The sequence below is a fragment of the Etheostoma spectabile genome, unplaced genomic scaffold (assembly GCF_008692095.1).
Source record: "Etheostoma spectabile isolate EspeVRDwgs_2016 unplaced genomic scaffold, UIUC_Espe_1.0 scaffold00569390, whole genome shotgun sequence".
In the NCBI taxonomy this organism is placed as follows: domain Eukaryota; kingdom Metazoa; phylum Chordata; class Actinopteri; order Perciformes; family Percidae; genus Etheostoma; species Etheostoma spectabile.
This window is the reverse complement of record NW_022605103.1, coordinates 354,755-375,551: the sequence shown is the minus strand read 5'-3', so window position 1 is coordinate 375,551 and position 20,797 is coordinate 354,755. Positions and strand designations below refer to the sequence as shown.

The 20,797-nt window shown below is 37.3% G+C and overlaps 1 protein-coding gene across 1 annotated transcript in view; it reads right to left on the bottom strand.

Annotated features, from left to right (window-relative positions):
* Nucleotides 1-19,179: 19,179 nt before the first annotated feature.
* Nucleotides 19,180-20,797, bottom strand: part of meis2b (Meis homeobox 2b) — a 34,847-nt gene continuing 33,229 nt past the window's right edge. Inside the window, exons 10-12 of the mRNA XM_032510285.1 lie at nt 20,331-20,389; nt 19,928-20,017; nt 19,180-19,261 (exon numbers count right to left, since the gene is read on the bottom strand). Coding sequence (XP_032366176.1) covers nt 19,203-19,261; nt 19,928-20,017; nt 20,331-20,389 — 208 coding nt within the window. The 3' untranslated portion in view covers nt 19,180-19,202. The remainder of the gene's footprint in view (nt 19,262-19,927; nt 20,018-20,330; nt 20,390-20,797) is intronic.

The following is a 20,797-nucleotide window of genomic DNA, read 5'->3' as shown; positions in this document are numbered from 1 at the left end:
CTCGAGTTTGTGTGCTGTTTCAATAATTTAATGATTTCTGTGATATTTGATTAGTTTCATTAATGTCTTGTCCTCCCAACTTCATATTCCTGCTGGAACTTTAAAATCGTTTTTTAGTGAAAGTCTATTCTTTCCTCATCTATACAAATATAAGACTCATACATTGTGGAAAAATGTGTGCTAAAATATCACTGGCCACTCACAGTGAGATGAGATGATGTCATGGCTTTGATGAGAGAGCTTGATCCATCAGGAGACAAAGATTTGTAAGAGTTTACAGCTCTCGTGGACCAAACCATGTTGATTGTTATGACAGATTAAAACCACATGGTTTGGCCATTAGTGGCTGTATAGATGGCTATTCCCACAAAGTACTGTGGTTGGTGTGTGGAGCAAGCAGCAATTATCCTGGGGTCATTGCTCAACACTATCTGCATTGTGTCTCAGAATGTTGTATCATACCAATGCAGCTTCGCACAGACTGTGGTACAGAAAATGGCACTATGGTGGCAATCAAGTGTGCCTTAAGATCAAAGCACACTGATGGTTTTGCTGGGGCTGCCCGTCATATGTATGGCTCCTCAACCACAAACCAACGGATTAAAAGCTGGTGGTCATACTTCCGAAAACATTTTAAAGTTTTTTTTACACCTCTGGTATATATGTTAATGGAATTTAAGTAGTTTTGATTACTTCTGAAAATAATTGCGTGTCACTGGACTCAACAAAAACAAAATGTACAATTCTGTAAATCATAACTGCATGCCACAAACACTTTTCATGCGTATATCACAAAAGTACAACTTTTGACTTTTTATTTTTTATTTTTTAGAAAGGTATGTTATAATTGTTTTTGATAACTGAGAACATCTGTGATATTTCTGTAGGCAGTATTAATTGTCATATCAACAAAGTCTTATGGAACTTGCTGTCAACTACATACCGTAAGAATAACCAAATAGAGAAGCATGAATTTAAAGCATATGCACTGTAGTCTTTAATATTCTCTTTAAACAGTACAATTTTATAGCCTTAATTAATAATGAATCAATATGACCTATGTAGCTTTAATAGCTTTTGCATAACACTTAGTACCTTGTGTGAAAATACCATAACATCAAATCTTTATTAATTAACCATCACCAAAGTTTATGTTGTGTTTTAATACCTTTATTTCATTCTGGAATAATCAGACATGGAGGAGTTAAAGACCCAGAATTTAAAGTCCAAAATTTGATCTCTGTTGGTTAACATGAAATGTCTGTGTAAATAACCATTAGCCAAATGAGCATGCCATCACTTAGAGAGGTGGTAATAAATAAACTCTACAGGTGATCTCAATAAATACCATTACGTTATCTTATTTTTGTTTTCATTTTATTTATTTTTTTACGGCCATCCCACAACAGTCAATATACTGAAAACATACAAAAATAATATTGTTGCTTTTACTTCCAAAAACAAAAATTTAAAAATTAACAGACAAGAAAACACTGAGTGCATTGATTTCCTTTCCACTGGTGACATCAGAATCATCCATTAAAATTCAGATAGATCTTACAATTTGGTCTCAAATGTTTTGCACGGCCTTTCGCTATACGTTTTGTTGGTAAATATAAAATATTTATAAAATGTTCGAGTCACACACATCTCATCTTCATTTCAGAAACACGGAAAAGAATCTGACCCGTTCTCGCTACCAATTGCTCAGTGGCTGCACATGGTACTGCTGGGATTGTAATGAAAGTAATGAAAATTGAAAATTTGAATAGGGGGCCCCGGCTTTCAATCAATGTCTTCCAGTGATGCGGCCCCCTGATAACTGAGTTACGCGTCTGAATCACTCAATTCTCATTGGCTACCTTCCAATGTGGCAGGTAGATTGACAGTGTTACCCGCCAATTGCAAAATTCACCCGCATTTGGCAGGTTTGCGGGTGTTAATTTCAGGCCTTGAATGTCTGTGTTCAGGTCTCAATTCTGGATTGACCTCATGAATGACCTGAGGGAGAGACATCTCTTCATTGGCAGTCGGGAGCACACATGCCTTGTCCGGTTTGTGTTCCTAGGTGTGCTACAGAGGGACCTTGATGAATGCATAGATAAGTGGAACATGCATGCCATCAGACCTGTTAACCAGTCTTGCTGTCCATCTAGTAAACCAGATGTCAACAACCTTCACAGGTTGTTGTTTTTTCTTCAATCCAAACTTATTCTTCCTTTTTAATCACATTTTCTTCTAGTTACCGTCAGAAAAGCCATTTGCACGTTGAGTAGCTTTTGGTCCAAATAGTGTTCCCTATAAATGAAGATTCTGTCATTATCTTTTCACCTCATGTCAGACATTACTCTAATAATCTACTATTTTTGGTGTGACAAAAAGTTAATTTATCAACAAACTTTTGTTACAAAATTTGCACAAGTACAATAATAGAGCATGTTGATACTCCTAACACTTCCCACAAGTAGATCATACAGGATGAACACAACTTCCTACTTAAAACCACAACATACATTGCCCAGAATTACAGCCTGCTGGTTGACTGAAAACATAAATGCAAAACTGACCATTGGCTCTATATATATTGAACCTGCTGCAAGATGTTTTTATTATCTTTGCTGAGAGTTCTGATACAATATCTGCAGCAGTCAAATCCTCTGTGCTGCAAAATATGTGGTTTACTATTATTTAAAAATAACAAAGCCACAAAGAACATTTGAGAAAATACTAGGTAGTATTAATTCCTACCGTTGTTCTGCAGTGTGCTCCATGTGTTCTTCTGGCTTAGACTTGCTGTCAATAACAATTGATGCATACACAATTGTGTAGTTTCTGCAGTGAGGGGACGGTTATGTAAATACTTTCAAAAACATAATATACAGTTCAAATTCATATATACCAAAGGATGTCAATCATCTTTCTTTCTTTGAAAAACATTAAGTAAATAACAGACAATGCCACCACGTTTGGCATATTCCTGCACAGTTTGTAAACATTTGACAAAGATGCAAGAAAAAAATATTACATATCCCAAAAAGCGGGAGTGTTTATTTGTCTTCACAGAGGGTGTTAGTTTTTCCCATTGTGATTCAGGATGTACAAATAAACAAATAAAAGAGGCGCCAAAAATTCCAATGCTGGTATAGCTTTAATTTCAGACATAGCATTACTTATTGTCTTGATTCAAGAACCAGTATCACAAAAATGGTCCATAGTCATAATGTTTCCCCAACCACATATTTTAACTTCAATTTCCAGCAATCTATCAATCAACTCTGTAAAGGTTACAACTGTCAACCCAGCTTACCTATAGAAGTTGTCTGACCTTGGAATGATTTAACCTCTTCCTGGACTGGTTTGTCTTCCATACTAGTTCTTTAAGAAATTACAACTAAAGCAACTAAAACAGTACACATCACATGTAGGTTGGCTTGGTGAATGAAAATATTTACAGGCATTTCATGATTTCATTTTCAGACCATAACTACATAAATTTACATTTTCAAGTCTTACCTGATCATCTACTGGTTTTGGGTGTGTGAAAATACCAAGAAAACAAATTAATTAAACTGCTGTACTGTGGATACATTGTGATTGTGCAACAAAATATTAAGGTGTAATGTTCTATTATACCCATGCAAAATGTTATCCATTCTTGGAGTGCTCACTTCATCTGGACCATCCCACATCGGCATACAATTGTCTTTATATAGCACATTTAAAACAACCTCAGTTGGCCAAAATGCTATACAAATAGGTTTCAACATAAACAAATCAGCACAAAATCAGAACAAACAAATACAATAATAAATGAAATGGATGTGTCTATGCTCAGCTAAACGCCGACGAGAACGGTAGGTCTTGACCGAAGCTATAAAAGATTAAATGGAAGGTGGGCAGTGTGTATATTTAGAGGTAGTGCGTCCCATAGATTAGGTAAGGCTACTGCAAAAGCTCGGCCACCTCTATTTTTTTTAGCTTTGATCAGGGAACATCCAGGATGACATTGGCTGATCTCTGAGATTTTGAAGGCTGGTGAACATGAAGCAGTTCAGATAAAAAATCCGGGGCAAAACCATTTAAAGCCTAAAAAACAAATAAAAGAATCTCAAAAGCAATCCTAAAGCAGACAGGCAGCCAGTAAATAGAGTAGTAATAGAGTTATACGATCATGTTTCTTTGTACCAGTGAGAAGACGAGCAGCTGCATTCTGGACTAACACACAAATGACAGATTGGATTAAATGAAAAGATTACCAATTCACTTGATTAAAAGAGAAATGCCATGATATATGCAAACTGACCAAGGTGTCAGAAAGTGGACTGTGTCCATACAACAAATTAACATGGACCACACTGTCATCTTCACTTGAAGGCTGTCCACTGTAACCTATAAAAAACAGTTATTGTTATTGCATTGGAAATACAAGCCAGTTTGAAAGAAAAGAAGCTCTTCCTGATATTTAAATCTGCCACTAGTCACACCAGACCATTTGATGACATAATTCAAACAAGGGAGTGTAAAAAATCCTGGCTGGAATTTATCTTGTACAGAACATCAGAGGTAGATGAAAAAACAGTGATATTTAAATCAAGTGAAGCTTTAAATAAGGTGGAAAATATGTCAGAAGCACTTACAGCTGTTTGCATATGTACATTGTTATTCTATGGTAAGCCTTTCCAATTGCCTCATTGTATTTCTGCACTGTGAAAGGGGTGTCTGTTCCCGGGATGTTTCCAACTTCCTGAGCACCATGCAGGCTACAACAAAACATGTGCACCATCTTCCATATCCCGGTTTAAATCTTTCTGCTTCTTTACAGCAGCCGCCAACAGCTGATAAGATTACCATTGAGGTTGAATATCAAAGGGAAGTGACTTCCCTCTAACAGGTTTAAGGGAATCACCTGTCATCCTCATAACTCCAACATAAATCTGCAGAAAGAGAAGGAAATGGAAAATGTCACTAGATGTGAGCAATATATTTAATTATAATAAAAACAATGTTAAAAATACCATACCTTTACTATTTTCTTTTTCTGTTCCTTCTGACGTGTCTTTGAAAAGAATGTCTTTCTCTCCCTCTCTTTTATTGCCCTAAATTTCATAAAGGACTCTACATCTCTGCTTCCTGCTACAGAAAATGTTAATTACTTTTATTATTAAGTTCACAAGGAGCCTCATTATTAATCTTTCCTGCAAAGCATTTTAGAACACATTTAAAATGCTAGTTATTGAAGTAGACAAGCCACATTGTGCAGAGGTGTACAGTATTTCAATAAAAGAACCAAGTCATCAAACTACTAATTTGTCCAACAACAAATCTATTTACCAGCACTAGGCTGTGCATTAGCATGCACATCTCCTCTGGGACTTTGTTTGCTACATCTTATAGAAATCTGATGTTTTTGCCAAACACAACTAAACCCCAGTACATCTGTGGGGGGAAAAAACAAGGTCAATAGATTGAGTGGCTGGGTTAGCTCAGTAGGCAGAGCAGGTGTACACGTGGAGGTTTGCCCCTCAATGCAGCAGCCGCCGGCCTGCCACCCCTTTGCTGCATGTCATTCCCCCCTCTCTCTCCCCTTTCGTGTCTTCATCTATCCTATAGAAAATAAAGGCCTAAACTTCCCCCCAAAAAAATCTTTAAAGACAAGAGTTTGAAAGGCCGGTGAGGTTATGTCAGAAAGAGTGAATATTTTGTTTATAAAAAAAAAATTGTGTGTGTTTAGTGTCTGCTGAACCTTCTGAACCTTTCATCTGCTCTCCCTCTCTCTTGTTCCGTGGGTTCAATATCAAGCTGTTCCACTTTGCGCTCCCCCTAGAGGCCTGGAAAACTTCCCTTGTGTAATCTGGAGGCAGCGGGTTTTTTAAGTTGCAATTGTTAGGTTGTGGGCAGATGTAGGTTGCGCATGCGTCGCTTTGCGACAAGTAGCCTACAAGATGCTAAGAGACTTCTGCAATGTCAATACAGTAAAAATGGACCTACTTAACAAAGTTTGTTCACTGTTGGTTACAAGTTAGCAATTCAAAACAACAAAGGCCGTCGCTTGAATGGCGTTTTGAGCTAACGTTAGCAATCAAACAATCATAGATAAATAACACGGTTTTGAAATGATTTCAATCTTCTGTTATTGTTTGTAATGAGAAAAGTTTATGATTTTATGGATTTCACAAATTCAGTATGACCCGTTATGCCGTCTGAGCATGCCCGATTTGCATCTGCACTTGACTCACATCGGGCAGTGACAGTAGTCAACAAGGCATCATGTGCCTGTCTGCCCTAATGCCATAATGTCCACACTTGATGTTCATGCTGCACTACAATAGCATTTGTATTATTTATTGCTTTCGAAAAATAATCTTTTTGACTTAATCTTGACTTTAGTTCTACTTAACGTTTTTATGTGTCACTGTAGCTATTACTTTGTTACTTTACACACTTATTGACTCACTCTTTTCTTACTCTGGTTTTACCTTGAATTTGACTGTGAACAATTGCAACTAAACAATTTAAAAGAGGGGATTGATAACGTTTTATGATTCAGATGATAAACAAACAAGATTTAAGCAGTGTCAAATGCAAGACCAAAATTGGTTTCAATAGACAATGTACAGTAAATTTAAGATGGCTTAATCACACAGCTACATTATTTTATTTGGATTTACTATACATAACCAAAATACGTTTAAATGTCTCTGAAACTCAAACACATTCACCAGGAGGTTTAACATTGTTCTGTACTTGCTTATTGTTATGTGGTACATGATGCACTGCACTTAAACAAATACAATATAACGTTAAACTTTAGTAAATAGTTTATTTATTTAATGCTTACATTCTCAATGCTTGGCTAATTACACTATTTGTTTTATTACAGATTACAATGTATTGTCCTTTTTTTCAACCTACATGCTAAAACAGCATTCTGCAGTTCAGTGCAGGCAAGAACATCACATTTTTGCATGAGGCTGCTAAGCCTGGTACAAGTGAAGGCAACGTTTCAAAGATAATATAATTTTTAATTAGTCTTAGATTATCCACATTCTTTACTCTATGAGTGAACAAAGACTGCAACTAACAAATGTTTTCATTATCAATTAATGTGTGAATTATTGCCTGGATGAATGGATTAGTAGTTTGTTTTCTAAAATGTGGATCAGTGTTTCCCAAAGCCAAAGAAGACGTCCTCAAATGTCTTGTTATGTCCACAACTCAAAGATATTCAGCTTACTATCACAGAGGAGAGATGAAACTAGAAAATATTCCAATAAACAATTTTTACTTTTTTTATATAAAAATTGTAATTATTATATATTTTATTAGATTAGTCAATTATCAAAATAGTTTGTGATTGTTAATTATTGACAACTAATCGATTACTCTTTGCAGTCAGGATTAGCAGGATTAGCAGTGATCCATGCATTGTGCTAATGATATTATTTGATTGAATTCAGTTTGAAGCAGGAACTGGAAGCACAGGAAAAAGTGCACTGGCTACATTTCAGAATTTTCGTAGTTTAAAAGAGATCATGTTTCAAAAAGAAAAAAGAACCAATGAAAAACAGCAATGTTAAGGTAACTTTTGTTTTGCTGGTAGTCCATTCTGTCATTTGTTAATGAACCTACTTCTGTGTTTCTTCTTTTCAGAGTTCAGTAGGTGTTATCCGCATAAAGGATTGAGTGCCGAAAGGAATGACATTACCCCTTGAAGTCACGGGGCAGAAGTTGATTTTAGTTGAACATGCTTTTATATTTGGATTTGCTGTGTGTTTAGTATTTGCTGTGTTATCTTTTATTGCATGCTTTTATTTTGAACCATCCTGTGTTTTTAAAATGTTGTTTTTACTTCCGCCTTAGGACATGTGTTAAGGGTTTGCACCTGGGGACCAAAAAAGGGAATTAACTGTCTTTTTATATGAAAGTGACACCATGGAACATACAAGAGAGGACTTAGTCGGCTCAAGAACAAAGCGGATAGAAAAGGACTTTTTTGGTGCAACAACAGGAACTGAGTGAATCGAGAGGACTTGGGCACAACAACTAGAACGGAGTGAGCAAAGAGACGGACACCCCTGCTTGGAAGAGACCTGGAGGACGCACCAAGATAAATGAAGACACCGACCGCTAGCGGCTAAAATTCCCGCATAAGTTGCTTTTCAGACCGGTGTTGTCCTAATAAGTAGCTTGTGGTATACTTAGCTGTGGTGGGGTTTAGGGTCAGTCAAAAGACGTTTGACTGACCCTAAATTCCCATCTACAGGCTCTGCCCGAGGAGAAGAGCAGGCGAGACAAAGCTGGTCCCCGGCGGAGATCCATGGACTGATGTTAACTTCTATTCTGCTGCCCTGTGTTCGATTGATTTTTAATTGGTTGTACTTTGCTTTTTACTGTTTTTAAGGAGGACCTTTTTAGTGTTTTATCCTCCCTTAAAATAAACCCTGTTGTCCCTCAAATCGTTGTAGCCTACTCACTCTTTTAATTCACCACTGATTTTACTGCTCTCCCCCGATATAAGAACCTTCGCCTTTCACCTTTTTACAGGTTTATCTTTTTAGCTTCTCTTCATCTTTTTACCTTTTTATTCTTTTAATCTTAATTTTAACTTGTAGTTTTTAAGAGGTCCTAGGCCTCAGTTTTTAACCTACGTGATGCGATTGGCTCATTTTACCCTATTTTATTTTAAGCCTCGACGGCTCACACAACCAGGGTTGGCAATTTCCCAAAGCAGCCTTCTCTCTGAAACTCTACGAGGATGCAGTTGGGAAGGTTTCCTTAACAATTGTAAGTAATTTTGATATTAATACGTTAATTGGCCCATTGTTCAGAAACATTCAAATATTCCTGTCTAATCTTGTACTTCAAGATTAGGCTTGCTTAGGCTTACATCCTTATTGGAGTGTGTGTGTTAGCAATAGGAAAAAACTTTAATAACCATTTTCCTTGACGACGTTCGGTATCTACTTCAGTGCCTATGCTTTGCTGTGATGCAGAGTATCTCCAATATGGCAACTTCCCGTCTGATGACGTGTTGTAAAAACCCTCTATAATGAACAGTTCCAGAGTTGTTGTGGATGGTGTTTATTATATTTGCTTTCTACTTTTAGAAAGTCAAAGTGACAAACCTGGAGGACAAATCGCAACAGTTAGCAAGGAACCATGTTTCACTTATTTCTCAAACATTTCCTCCTGCTCATCCGCCGGCTCCATTTGTCAACAACCATAGACATTAAAATGTCAACAAAACGCTAACTTCTGTTGTCACTCACTTCCGTTGCTTATGTATTTGTGTTGTAGCTTTTGTGTTTGTGTTGTGGCTTTTGTATTTGTGTTGTAGCTTTTGTATTTGTGTTGTGGCGGTTGTATTTGTGTTTTAGCTTTTTGTGTGTGTTGTGGTTTATGTATTTGGGTTGTCGCTTTTGTATTTGTGTTGTGGCTTTTGTATTTGTGTTTTAGCTTCTGTATTTGTGTTGAATTGTCTCAGCCACCGTACTAACCACCAACCATGAGTCACAAAAATGAACATTCTGATTACAGTTTTTTTTTTCAATTGCTAACAAGCATTTACCTTTATTTAACATACTTTTTCTTTTCAGAACTCTTAACAATAAAACTACCTCACACATTAGCCAAATAGTACATTTTCCTGCTCAAAACCACATTTTGTTCATTAAATACCAACTCTACATATCAAAATGCAAAATGGAAACTAATCCTATCAAAACGAGACAAATGATTAAAATTCAAATAATTTGGTCAAAAGACTAGAATGCCTCCCCCCCCCCCCCCCCCCACGAGGAACACATAGCACAATGACTTTCTGAAAACTAATAGTTGATGACATACACTACATAAACAACAATTCTTTTTCACTTAATTTCACGTCAGTTTTTCACGTCATTTAGGGAAAACTGAATCTATATTGTTTGGAACAATGTAGTTAAAGAAAGCCTCAGGTTTTAATGTCCTAGCTGGAGATACTGTAATTACTGCCAAGGAATCAATCAGTTACCTTTGATGTACGTATGTTAGATTGCCATTTACCTGGAGTAGATCATGCCCAAAAGGTAATAACCATAGTAAATTAGAGAGTCTGCTTCATGGCCAGAATATCAAAGTTTTTGGATGAAAAAACAAAGCTTATGCATGTGGCTCATGGTACAACTGTGTCATAGGGAACCTGAAACATAGGCTTCAGACGTCTCAAAATAAATTAATAAGGCTTATTTAGACCTCCCCATAAGAACTCATCTAGAATATTCCCACTTTGAAAGGGTGGGATGGTTGAAGGTTGAGGATCAAGTGTCTCAGATGCAGCTGGATATGGTACATAAAATTGTTTACGGAGATGTTCCCAATATTTTTGAAATTATTTTACAGTAATAGAATAAATTAAGTTCACAGGTACTCCACTAGGGGTAGCTCAACCAATTTTGTACCCACCAGATCTAGACTAATCTGGGCAAACAGTCTTTTCTTTATGCTGGAACTACCCTTTGGAACCGGTTACCTGGTAGGCTACGCTCAAGACAGTCAGAAGAATAAGCTTAGGGAATAGGTTTTAAACAGGGTTTGAAAGTATGGCTAAGGTGCCAATCATAGTTATTACCTATTTGTATTTATTTTTTGTATAACTTGGATGAATTTGTTTAATGTATGATGAATGATTGATGCATGATCTGCTGCCATTTGTCCTCTTTGCCCTATAGGGACCACAATGGAAATAAGTCTTTGGGCAATATTGTGTCATTCCTGAATATTTATGTATTTCAATGTATGACTCAAAGTTCTGTTTCATATTTTATATTTAAGGGGTCAAATAAAAGCAAGCAATCCCTAAAACAGACATCATTGACTTGGAATAAATTTGATTTGTTACCTGTCGCTGGGGGAGAACTTCGGTGTAGTAAAGCTTAACTTTATGTAGAATTGATGGTAGCTCCCTACCCTTTGTGAAGGAAGCACCACCTCATGGTAAAATGGTGTGGTTACAGTGTAAAATGTAGATGGCTTCATCTGTAAGTGATTGATCTTTTGATCCAATAGTATCACAATCATTTTTTTTAATATTCTGGTCATCTGTGTCTGTGTGGCCCTCCCATGTGTGTACAGAATATATGCAATAGTGATTCTGCTGTTAGCTATCTATTCACATCCTCTTTAATATTTCTATAATATATTTTTTCAGAGGTTCTCATTGACTTCTAGTAGCCTTCAGTTTTTTTTACAATATTCCTACTGTAGTTTTCAGAATATAAAATGGTGCAATATTTATCTATTTTTCCAGGGGTTTATCATTCTGCAGCAACTTGGCTCTTTTTGAATGCTCAGAGGACTGTTTAATCCTTCCTTTTCACATTCAAACAGCTTTATTGATGGGCATGGTTCTGGCAAAAAAAATAATTATTAAGGCCTAAAAAACATCAAATCCACCATGTTACAGAAATTGGCTACATAGACCTTTTTCAGTAAAACTGTGGACTATATTAAAAATATCAGCATAAATGGAACGAATCCTCAAGCCCCCTTTTGCAATATCTGGACCCAATTTGATTATACTTGAAATTATGCACTGTTTTCATTATGCCAGTCTTTGTTTGGTTTTTGTATGCATACTATTGGACATTTATGGGTTGTGGTTTTCTAGACCGGGCGTTAAGCGCAATTGGGCAAACTGTGTGTGTGTGTGTGTGTGTGTGTGTGTGTGTACAAGTGCGCAGGGGAGTATGCTTCTTTGTTTTTTTTATATTTTGGGTGTTGAGTTTTCTACTTTTTTGTGATTGTCAAAAAAAGTCAATAAAAACAATAATATAAAATGCTATTTTCCTCTTCTCGTTGTGTTAGGAGGCAATTCTGTGTGAAAAGCAGAGTTTGTGCATCATGTGATGCAGCTTTCTGCGGGAGCTATGACCCATATTTCAAATGGATAGGCGCTTGTTTCCGGCAGCCTTCAAAACGCATTTATATTAAGCACAGTCGGCAGGGCTGAATGAATTAGGCCTGTTAACGGCGCTCATATGCGCTGCAAGAGAAGATACAGAGAACATTTCAATTTGTATCTGTCGTAATGCTTTTCTTCATATGAGCGACGCAAGATTATAGCCTACAATTTTGGTATTCGTTTCTTATATATCTGTTTCTTATATTTTTTACTCAGGGAATATGGGTAGGAGAAAACTATTTTTATTTTTTATTTTTATTTATAGATTTTACAAGCTAAAGAGCCAGAGTGAAATAGGAGTTGCAACGCAAAGAGGCACGGTACACACCCAGGCCCGCATGTCCGACTTAGCTGGCCCCTAAACATTATGTGCTTTTATCAAGAAGTCTATTAAAAGCAACAAGTAATTAAAAAAGGGATAGTAAAACTCACTTTTTAGATTTAACAAAATATGACCAGTAGGCTATAATAATAATAATAATAATAATAATAATAATAATAATAATAATAATGATAATAATGATAACAAAACAAAGCCCTAAAATAATATAGGCCTAAACAATTGATTTGACAGTGTATAAAGCGAAATCCTGTGGATTGTATGGAGGGATGAAACGCTTTATAATTTCAGTTTCGATTGTTGAAGATTAAAAATAATTTAATCAATATTTATAAAGGCGCATTACGGTCATCTCCCTCTCTAACAGTCTGTCTGAGGATCGTTACAGGCTGACAGTGACAAATGAAAAGGTGCTGCGATGTCTTCGACATTTACATAAATTCTAGGTGTTGAATTTTTATTTTCCCCTGTGATGCAAATGTAGATAAGATAGGCCTAACTTGGAACCGACAGTAAAAAAAACATCAGTGTTTCATTGACAACGAAGGTTGTTTTTTTTCTTCTAGGAAACAATGTTTTTCATTTTACATTTATCTACATATTGTTGTCTTCCTGTTAGAGACATATTCACAAATATGCATCCAACCATCCCAGCAGTAGCCGTATAGACTATCTATAGAAACAACAGCATGAAGAAAAAGCTGCCCGCCGCTGCAGCCTCCGACTTCTATACATTTTCTTAAACTTTGCAGCCAGGCCATCCATCATTCCTGTCACCATCAATCGAATAACGCGAGACAACTGCAATCCCGTCTCATATCGAACCAGTGTTTGCTACGTGACCTGCACCACCAGCTAATGTTGTTGCTTAAACCATTTTCTCCAACGCCTACACTGACCTTTCTCGATCGGATTTTAAAGTGAGCACGCAGGAAAATAGCATAACGGAAATAATCAGGATGGCACATCTGCACTTCACATTAAATCACATTGCTCAATCCTTTTTCTTTATCTTCCTCATTTAAGTTTCTTTATTTGATTTGAGTGCAGACCTACCAGTGTTTTGGTGCTAACAACTATTCAAAACATTGTAAAAAAAATAAAAAAATAAAAAAAAGGGTTTCAGTTCCAATTTATAAGAACATAAGTAAAGGAAAGAGATGCAGTGCATTGAAAACAGAAACAAAAATGTGCAGTTTTTCTTTTTTTCCTTTTTTAAAGTTTGATTAAAGTTGGGATTTTTAAAAAAGGTACAAGCTCACTCCTCTAGTGATCACAAGCACAAACATAAATAGAAACATCCAAATAAAGAGCACACATATAGTACAACAATTAAAGTCCTCATATTAAAAAACAATTTCACAGTGTTTTTTTTGTTTTGTTTTCCTGTAAAGAGAGGTTGTGTGTGTGTGTGTGTGTTTTTTGTACAATTTTATTTGCGAGGGTAAAGCTTTACTTGTAAATGGGAAAAAGGTAAAAAGTTGTCTTTCCCATGTTGTAGAAAAATAAATACATAATTTAAACAAAACGGACGAGATGTGTAAAACTGCTTCTCTTCACTATGAAGCCCTTCATCCTTATATTTTCCATGCAGCCATAAAACTCCCAAGTCTCTGTTCCATTTATTGTTAAAGTTTTGAGTGGCATGGTGCTTCCATGCAATCCTCTACACGTGCACACCTTGCAGGTTCGGGCAAAGTGAGATGGGAGTGGGAGTTCTCAAGTGGATATATGATCAGGTGGGTTTGACGTGGTGGCAGCTAAGGTTGCTCCACAGCCAGATGGAAGAAGATCCCTGAGCTCACCATGGAGGCCTAGACACATGCAGGACAATAATAGGACACATTAGTCTATAACTACAGGACAGAAAACAGAGGGTTAGGACACACCAATCCAGACATTTAGCAGATTCATTACAAATTCATTCATAGGACATGTATCACCCCCGTAAAAATGCCCCACATGAAAATAATTAACAGCCCCTTATGCACTTTCTGTCCAATAAAAGCACAAGGTACATATCTTCGCATGATCTGTGAGCCTTCTCCTGTTGGTCAGTTCTGGAACGGTATTGCATCCAAAATTTCCGCCTTGTTTAACGTCACTGTGCCTGTTACTGTCAATGTCTTGATTCAGCCTTTCAGCACTCTGGGACTCTGAAACGTGCTATATTTATTGGACTTACAGCTGCAAAGAAAATGATTGCAACTTGTTGGAACCACCTCACAACCTGTCTATCTGCATGTGGACCCTTTCCTACTTGGATTTAGTGTATATTAAAAGACTCTGGACACTTGGTGGAACATCGCTGACTCTGTGAGGACTCTTTTTAGCGGTCATTGTTTTTATGTTTTTTAAATTTAAGATTTTCTTTTGGGCCTTTATTTTTGAAAGGGGAGAGAGGAGAATTACATGTAGCAAAGGGCTGCTGATCGGAGTTGAACTCATAGCCGCTGTGTCAAAATGGACAACAGCTCTACCAACTGAGCTATATCGGCACCACGTTGTGGTTATCTTTAGCCAATAAAAGGTGACTGTCAGCCGGGTACAGAGTTCCGCGAGAGCACAGGCTTTTTATACCTGAATCATAGCAGCATCCAGCAACTCCGCTGCGCTGTGGAGTAATGTCTAGCGAGACTAGCCTATAGCTAACATTGTGGGACATGGGGTTTAGCGTTCGCAACCTGGCCACCCCAGTGAACTTCACTGCTGGGGAGGAAGGGCCCAGGGGGGCTAGAATGACAATTGTGATTTCTATTGGATCAAAGTAATGTCACTTGGTTGGCTGTTCTGCCAATTTCCCCAGCCCTTGTCACATGACCAATTAATGTTGCTATGATGACAATCCAAAATTCTGATACCATGGAACCAGCACTGGACTGGCAGACTGAGCCTAGAGATATATGTATTGTAGTTAGATATACAATTTGTTTAAAATGAAAACAAGTGGAATGAATGAGTAATGTGATATTTTATTTGATGTTTTATTTAGCAGAATTACATGGTGTTGTTCTATCCTATCCAATATTTCCAATATTTCTTAACAGATTTCTATGCTGTATTCTGCTAAATTAACCACCATTATTGATTATTGGTCTCCTTATTGGTCCCCAGTGTGGCACCCCACTTTAAAAATTCTTGAATGCCCCTGGAGGGGCCGGAGAAATTACTCTCCAGTATTTGAATTGGACAGCAGTAGCTATTTTAAATGCTAGCTGTCAGTACATATTGGACCTTTAACCACGTATTTAAAACCGTGACCATGTCACAATGTGCTGGAAAATACATTTCCCTCAAACCAAAATTGAGATTTTTGTATGGGAATATCATTTTCATTGGAAAGGGTTATCATTTGTGGATGGACTTTGCTCAGTTGTCAAGGAGATACTTTAGTCAATTGTCACCATCTGACTGGCTGAAAGAGTGGAACATGTTATGTAATAATTCCTTCATCTGGTAATCATGGGATGCAGTTGAGAGTTAGCAGTATATAATAAAGCAAATGGTAGAGTAAGCAGAGAGGAGAGTAAAATAGTGCAAATTCAGTCATGTATTCCTGATGGTTAAATGTTATGGCTTGGGCTTAATCGTGCATGGAAAACCCTCATATTATTTAAAAAATGGCTTTCTTTCTTCCTGCCGTCCTAGGGAGATTTACTGCCGAATTCAGCATACGCTAATCACAATTCAGCATACGCTGCCACAGATCAAATTAGGGTAAGCAAAAACATCAGGCTCTACTAAGCTATTACTGTAAGTAATTAATGATCATTAAATAAGAAATAATTAGAATAAATACTCTCCAAAATCTATCAGCTGCATTTATTCAGGTTGAGAGCGTGATCTCTCTATGCAGATCTAAATGTATTTATTTATTTAGTTTTAATATGAAGCATCAAAATCTGCTCTTTGAACTTTATTAACAAAGCCAGGGGGATGTTCAGAACGGGAAGAGGGGGCTTTGTTGGTGAACATTGGCCCCAGTAAAAAAATTGAAGCAAATGCAGCGCCTATTTACATATAAAGAGCTCTATTAATCAAGGTAAGTGTCATTATAGCGTGGCTCATTGAGCAGTGGAGAGTGGGTGTTAAATAAAAATCTCTGTGCTCGGGTGCCTCTGGCGAGCTATACATCTTGATTTGAGAACTGTCAGCAGTGGTGGGGAGCTGATAGAGGCTTGAGGAGGAGGTAGGGGAGGGGTAATAGTACCTCGATTCTTAATCAGATTGCCAGGGGAGAAGAGATGGAGGAAAAGAAAAATGGATAGAGCGGGTAGAAAAGAGGGTAGAGCAATACAGAGGAAAAGAGGAAGTGGTAAGAAGATTGATTGATGGAGAGGAGTGTGTTTTCCACACAGTGTTTTTTATTTTATTAGGGTCCGAGCATGAAGGTGCGAGGAACCTATTGTTTTTGTATGGATTCCTATTTCCTGAGTCCTTTGTCGCATTTTTGAGGGGTTAGCAATGCACGAAAACTCACAAACATTTTGTTATGTCGTTATGTAGTGATTGGGCTCGGGTGTCCAAAACAAGCTCCATGATTCAGAAAAAATGAGAAGTTAATATTCCAAATTTGACGGAACATAGGTCTCATCTTGAAATCCATGCAGCATTTTTTTTAAATTTGTCCACCTGACAGTAAGTTGGCCATCTTTGTTTTCGTTGCGAAATTTTCCATTTTACGAACAGGTGATTTAAGACTTCATAGCGCCCCCTAATGTGTAAAAGGCCTTAATTTGGACATCATGATCATCATATCTTGACAACATTTATTCTGATTGCCACAAAACTCAACACATTTGTTCCTCATAAGCCATTTAGCATATGTGCCAATGTTGGAGTCAATCGGCCATTAGATGGCACTGTTTAAACTTTTTAAAATTAATTAGCCATTAACCTTTTTCTAACAACTCCTAGAGCATTAATCTGATCTGGATGAAATGTTGAACGTAAACTCGGTCAACCCTAATGACAAAAATTTATCAAATTAATTTTGATAGTTAAAAAAATCTCCAAGTTATAAAGTTACTTTGTGAAGGTGGCAGTCAAACAGGAAGAGTTGCAATTCTAGGCGACAGTTATTCTGAATAAGAGGAAACTGGGCTCCGCTGAGGCCGTGGGCAACATTTGAAGTAAATTGCCCTGGCGTCCCGCCGGTACACCAAAGTGATGGGAGGGACAAGGGCCCGTTCAACATTGCTTGCAGCTTTAATGAATTTTTTTCATTCTATAGGCTAAGATGCACATAGGCTGTTATCTAGGGTTGTCATGACATCAAATTCTTGCTACACAATTACAAATAATTGATGATGACAATATCATTGAAATATCTGTGTACAAAAATAATAAAGTAAATAGTCCTATTCATCTTTGTTTTTTTCTTTGCCATTTTATAATAACAATAATAATAATAGATTTTATTTGTAATGCACTTTACATTTGAAGCAAGTCTCAAAGTGCTACAGTTATCATACAGTAAAAGCAAGGTAAAAACATCAATATAAAATAAAAACAGAGAGTGCAACGACAGCGAGTTAGTTTAAACTAACTCGAAGATTTCTTCTAAAAGGAATGTTTTTAGTCCTTTTTTAAAAGTCTCAATAGTTTGAGGTGCCCTCACATGGTCAGGGAGGGCATTCCAGATCTGACGAGCGGCAGAACAGAAAGCCCAATCACCAATGGTTCTGAGCTTAGTCTTGGGGAGAAAGAGGTGGTTTGAGTTGGTCGAACGGGGCTTCAGGTTGTAGTAGAAGGGGTGAGTAGTTCTTTCAGATAGGGGGGAGGGGTATTTCCATAGATGCACTGGTAGCTGAGAAGGGAGACCTTAAATTCAATCTCGGCGAAAACGGGAAGCCAGTGAAGTGAAGGGAGAATGGGTGTGATGTGGTCGTATTTTCGCATTCTCATCAGGATCCTTCTAGCACTATTCTGAACATACTGCAGTCTCTGCAGGCTTTTGTTTGGGATCCCGATGAGAAGTGCGTTACAGTTAGCCTTTATTCAATAGGACAGCTTAGACATGAAAGGGGAGAAGGAGGAGGAATGACATGCAGCAAAGGGTCGCAGAACTGAGTTTTTGTCTCTCTTGACTATTTATTTAAAATTGTTAAAAACACCACTGTCATAGACACCTGGTTGGCTCACCTGGTAGAACAGGCGCCCATCTACACAGGCCCAGTCTTAGATGCAACGGCTCAGGGTTTGGGTCCTACCTGTGGCCATTTGCTGCATGTCTTCCCCCTATCTCTCTCCCCCTTTTCCTGTCTAAAGTGGTCCTGTCTATTAAAGGCTTAAATGCCCAAAATATTATCACTGTCATGAAAAATGTCTGTTGGGAAGACAATAAATCCATTAAAACACAAAAGAAAAACTCAGTGATTGCTTAACCAGGTTAACTGATGAGATCTGATCAGATCAGGGTGAGATCCCTACAAACAAAGTTCATACAATTGCCATAAGCACCTCTGATTCCATCTCCATCTGATTCAGAAAGCAAATCATTCTAGGCCTTTTTTTTTTATTCCCGATGGAAATAAGGTCAAAACCATTAAGACTAAACCGAAGTTCTAATAAACCGGAGTTATCCTTTAAGAATTAAATGCAAAGAAGTTTACAGGCTATGTTGCCTTAAAATAAATTCCCGGACGACAAAAGCAAACATTGATATTGTGAATAGATAACTATGACTATATGTATTTCATTAACATAAAAGTCCCTCCAGCAAACATCAGGCCGCAATTAAATTTTCCAGTCTAGATTGGATTGGTGAAGAATGGGAAGAATAGATTAGAACTATGAGTGAAAGGAACAGGGGAGAAAATGGGGGAATGAAGAAATAGTTTTTTGCAACAAATGAAGACATACACCGACTGGACTACTTACTTTACCAGTGTTTTTCAGGCTTGCTTCAGTGAAGTGGATTTACATGTAGTGCCAATTCCCATCCATGCCCATGTTCATGCCCATGCTACCCATTGGCCCTGGAATGAGGAGTAACAACAAAACCAATTAAAACTGCAAGCACTCAGACTCAGAGGGAATTCTCTGCTGAGTTCAATGACCCCTCACACAAGACTCTACCTTAAATGGTTCAAATGTTATGAAAGGGGCCTTTCCCCCAAGACTATAGACCATGACACATTAGCCAAAGCATAACTTAGTAATCACACCAACATGCTTCTTAAAACAACAAACCTTTCATGGCTACATTTTACTATTACTACCTTCCTATTGCATATAATATTTGTTTCTTCTTTAATAATATAATATAATATTGAACTGAAGATGAACTCAGCTAATAAGGTTATTTTTTCCTCGTGAGAAATGATCTGAATGTTGTCAACTTGTTAAATGCTTTATAAACCATTTAATTTATGTCTTGTTGTACTTGCTGGATTTGCACCAAACAATGATCAACCTTTGAAATGACCAATCACAAACTGTTGCCTTATGCTGATGCTGTACAGAAACAGACATACATAACAATATATAAATCCTTCATGGCACATTACTGTTTGAAAAAAAGTGCTTAAAAGAGCGCTTTAGCTTTCCTCTCTTTTAATTGTTCAAAACAGCTGACCACAACCAGAAAATTATTATACAGATTTTGCCATTGATGGTTCAATAAAGAATGGGAGATGGCTCACCTCCAGGCCGGAGACCCATGTGCTGCTGCCCATCAAGAACAAATCCTCCCATTGGCTGGCCATCCGGACTGTAAGCTGTTCCCTGACTCACTGTGAGAGCAGAAGCAAGATTGTCAAAGTGAGCAACCCAAATTTTACAATTGTTTTGCAATTAACCCAAACGTGCGGCACACAAAGCCACCTCAACATTCTTCACGTCATTCATGCAAGACTCAAAAAACCTTAGGACTGGCTCCTCTGACATATAATCTTTCTCACTTTTCATTGCGTCTTTAGCTGCAACAAGTGATATTAGGCAGATACGGTATAAGGCAGTACAGTTTGCATTTAGTTTCATCTGATCATTCAATAGGAAGAAAGGAACTATTGAATCCACTGAACACTAAATGAACTGCAGTTTTACCTGCTCTGTTGGACTGGTCAATCATAGGCTGGACTATTCTTCTCCTTGCATTGATAAACCTGGAAAAAAGAGCAATATCATATATTATTTGATAAACCAGCGAAAGAGTGAATGAAAAAACAAATTTAGCTTCCACACCTGTTAAAATCAATATTATTTTTAATAGTTAGCATTCCTGACCTTGGAATATGTGATAAAATATAAACTCAAGGGTTAATTTTTTTTTTTTCGGTCTGTTGACAGTATTCTGCAGCCATTTTAGTTCACTAAAGAATGTGAAATAATCTTAGTAAGCTTTTTCCTGCCTTTTAAGATTTTGAAGTCTGTTGTGCAGATATACATATTTTTTTGTCCCAATGACCTGTCCTCTGACCTGGTCTACTTGTAATTCTTTCAGCCGCTTTCGAAGAACTCGACCACTGTGTGTCTCCAGTGTCTAAAAGAATGATCTAGTTTATTCTTACTGA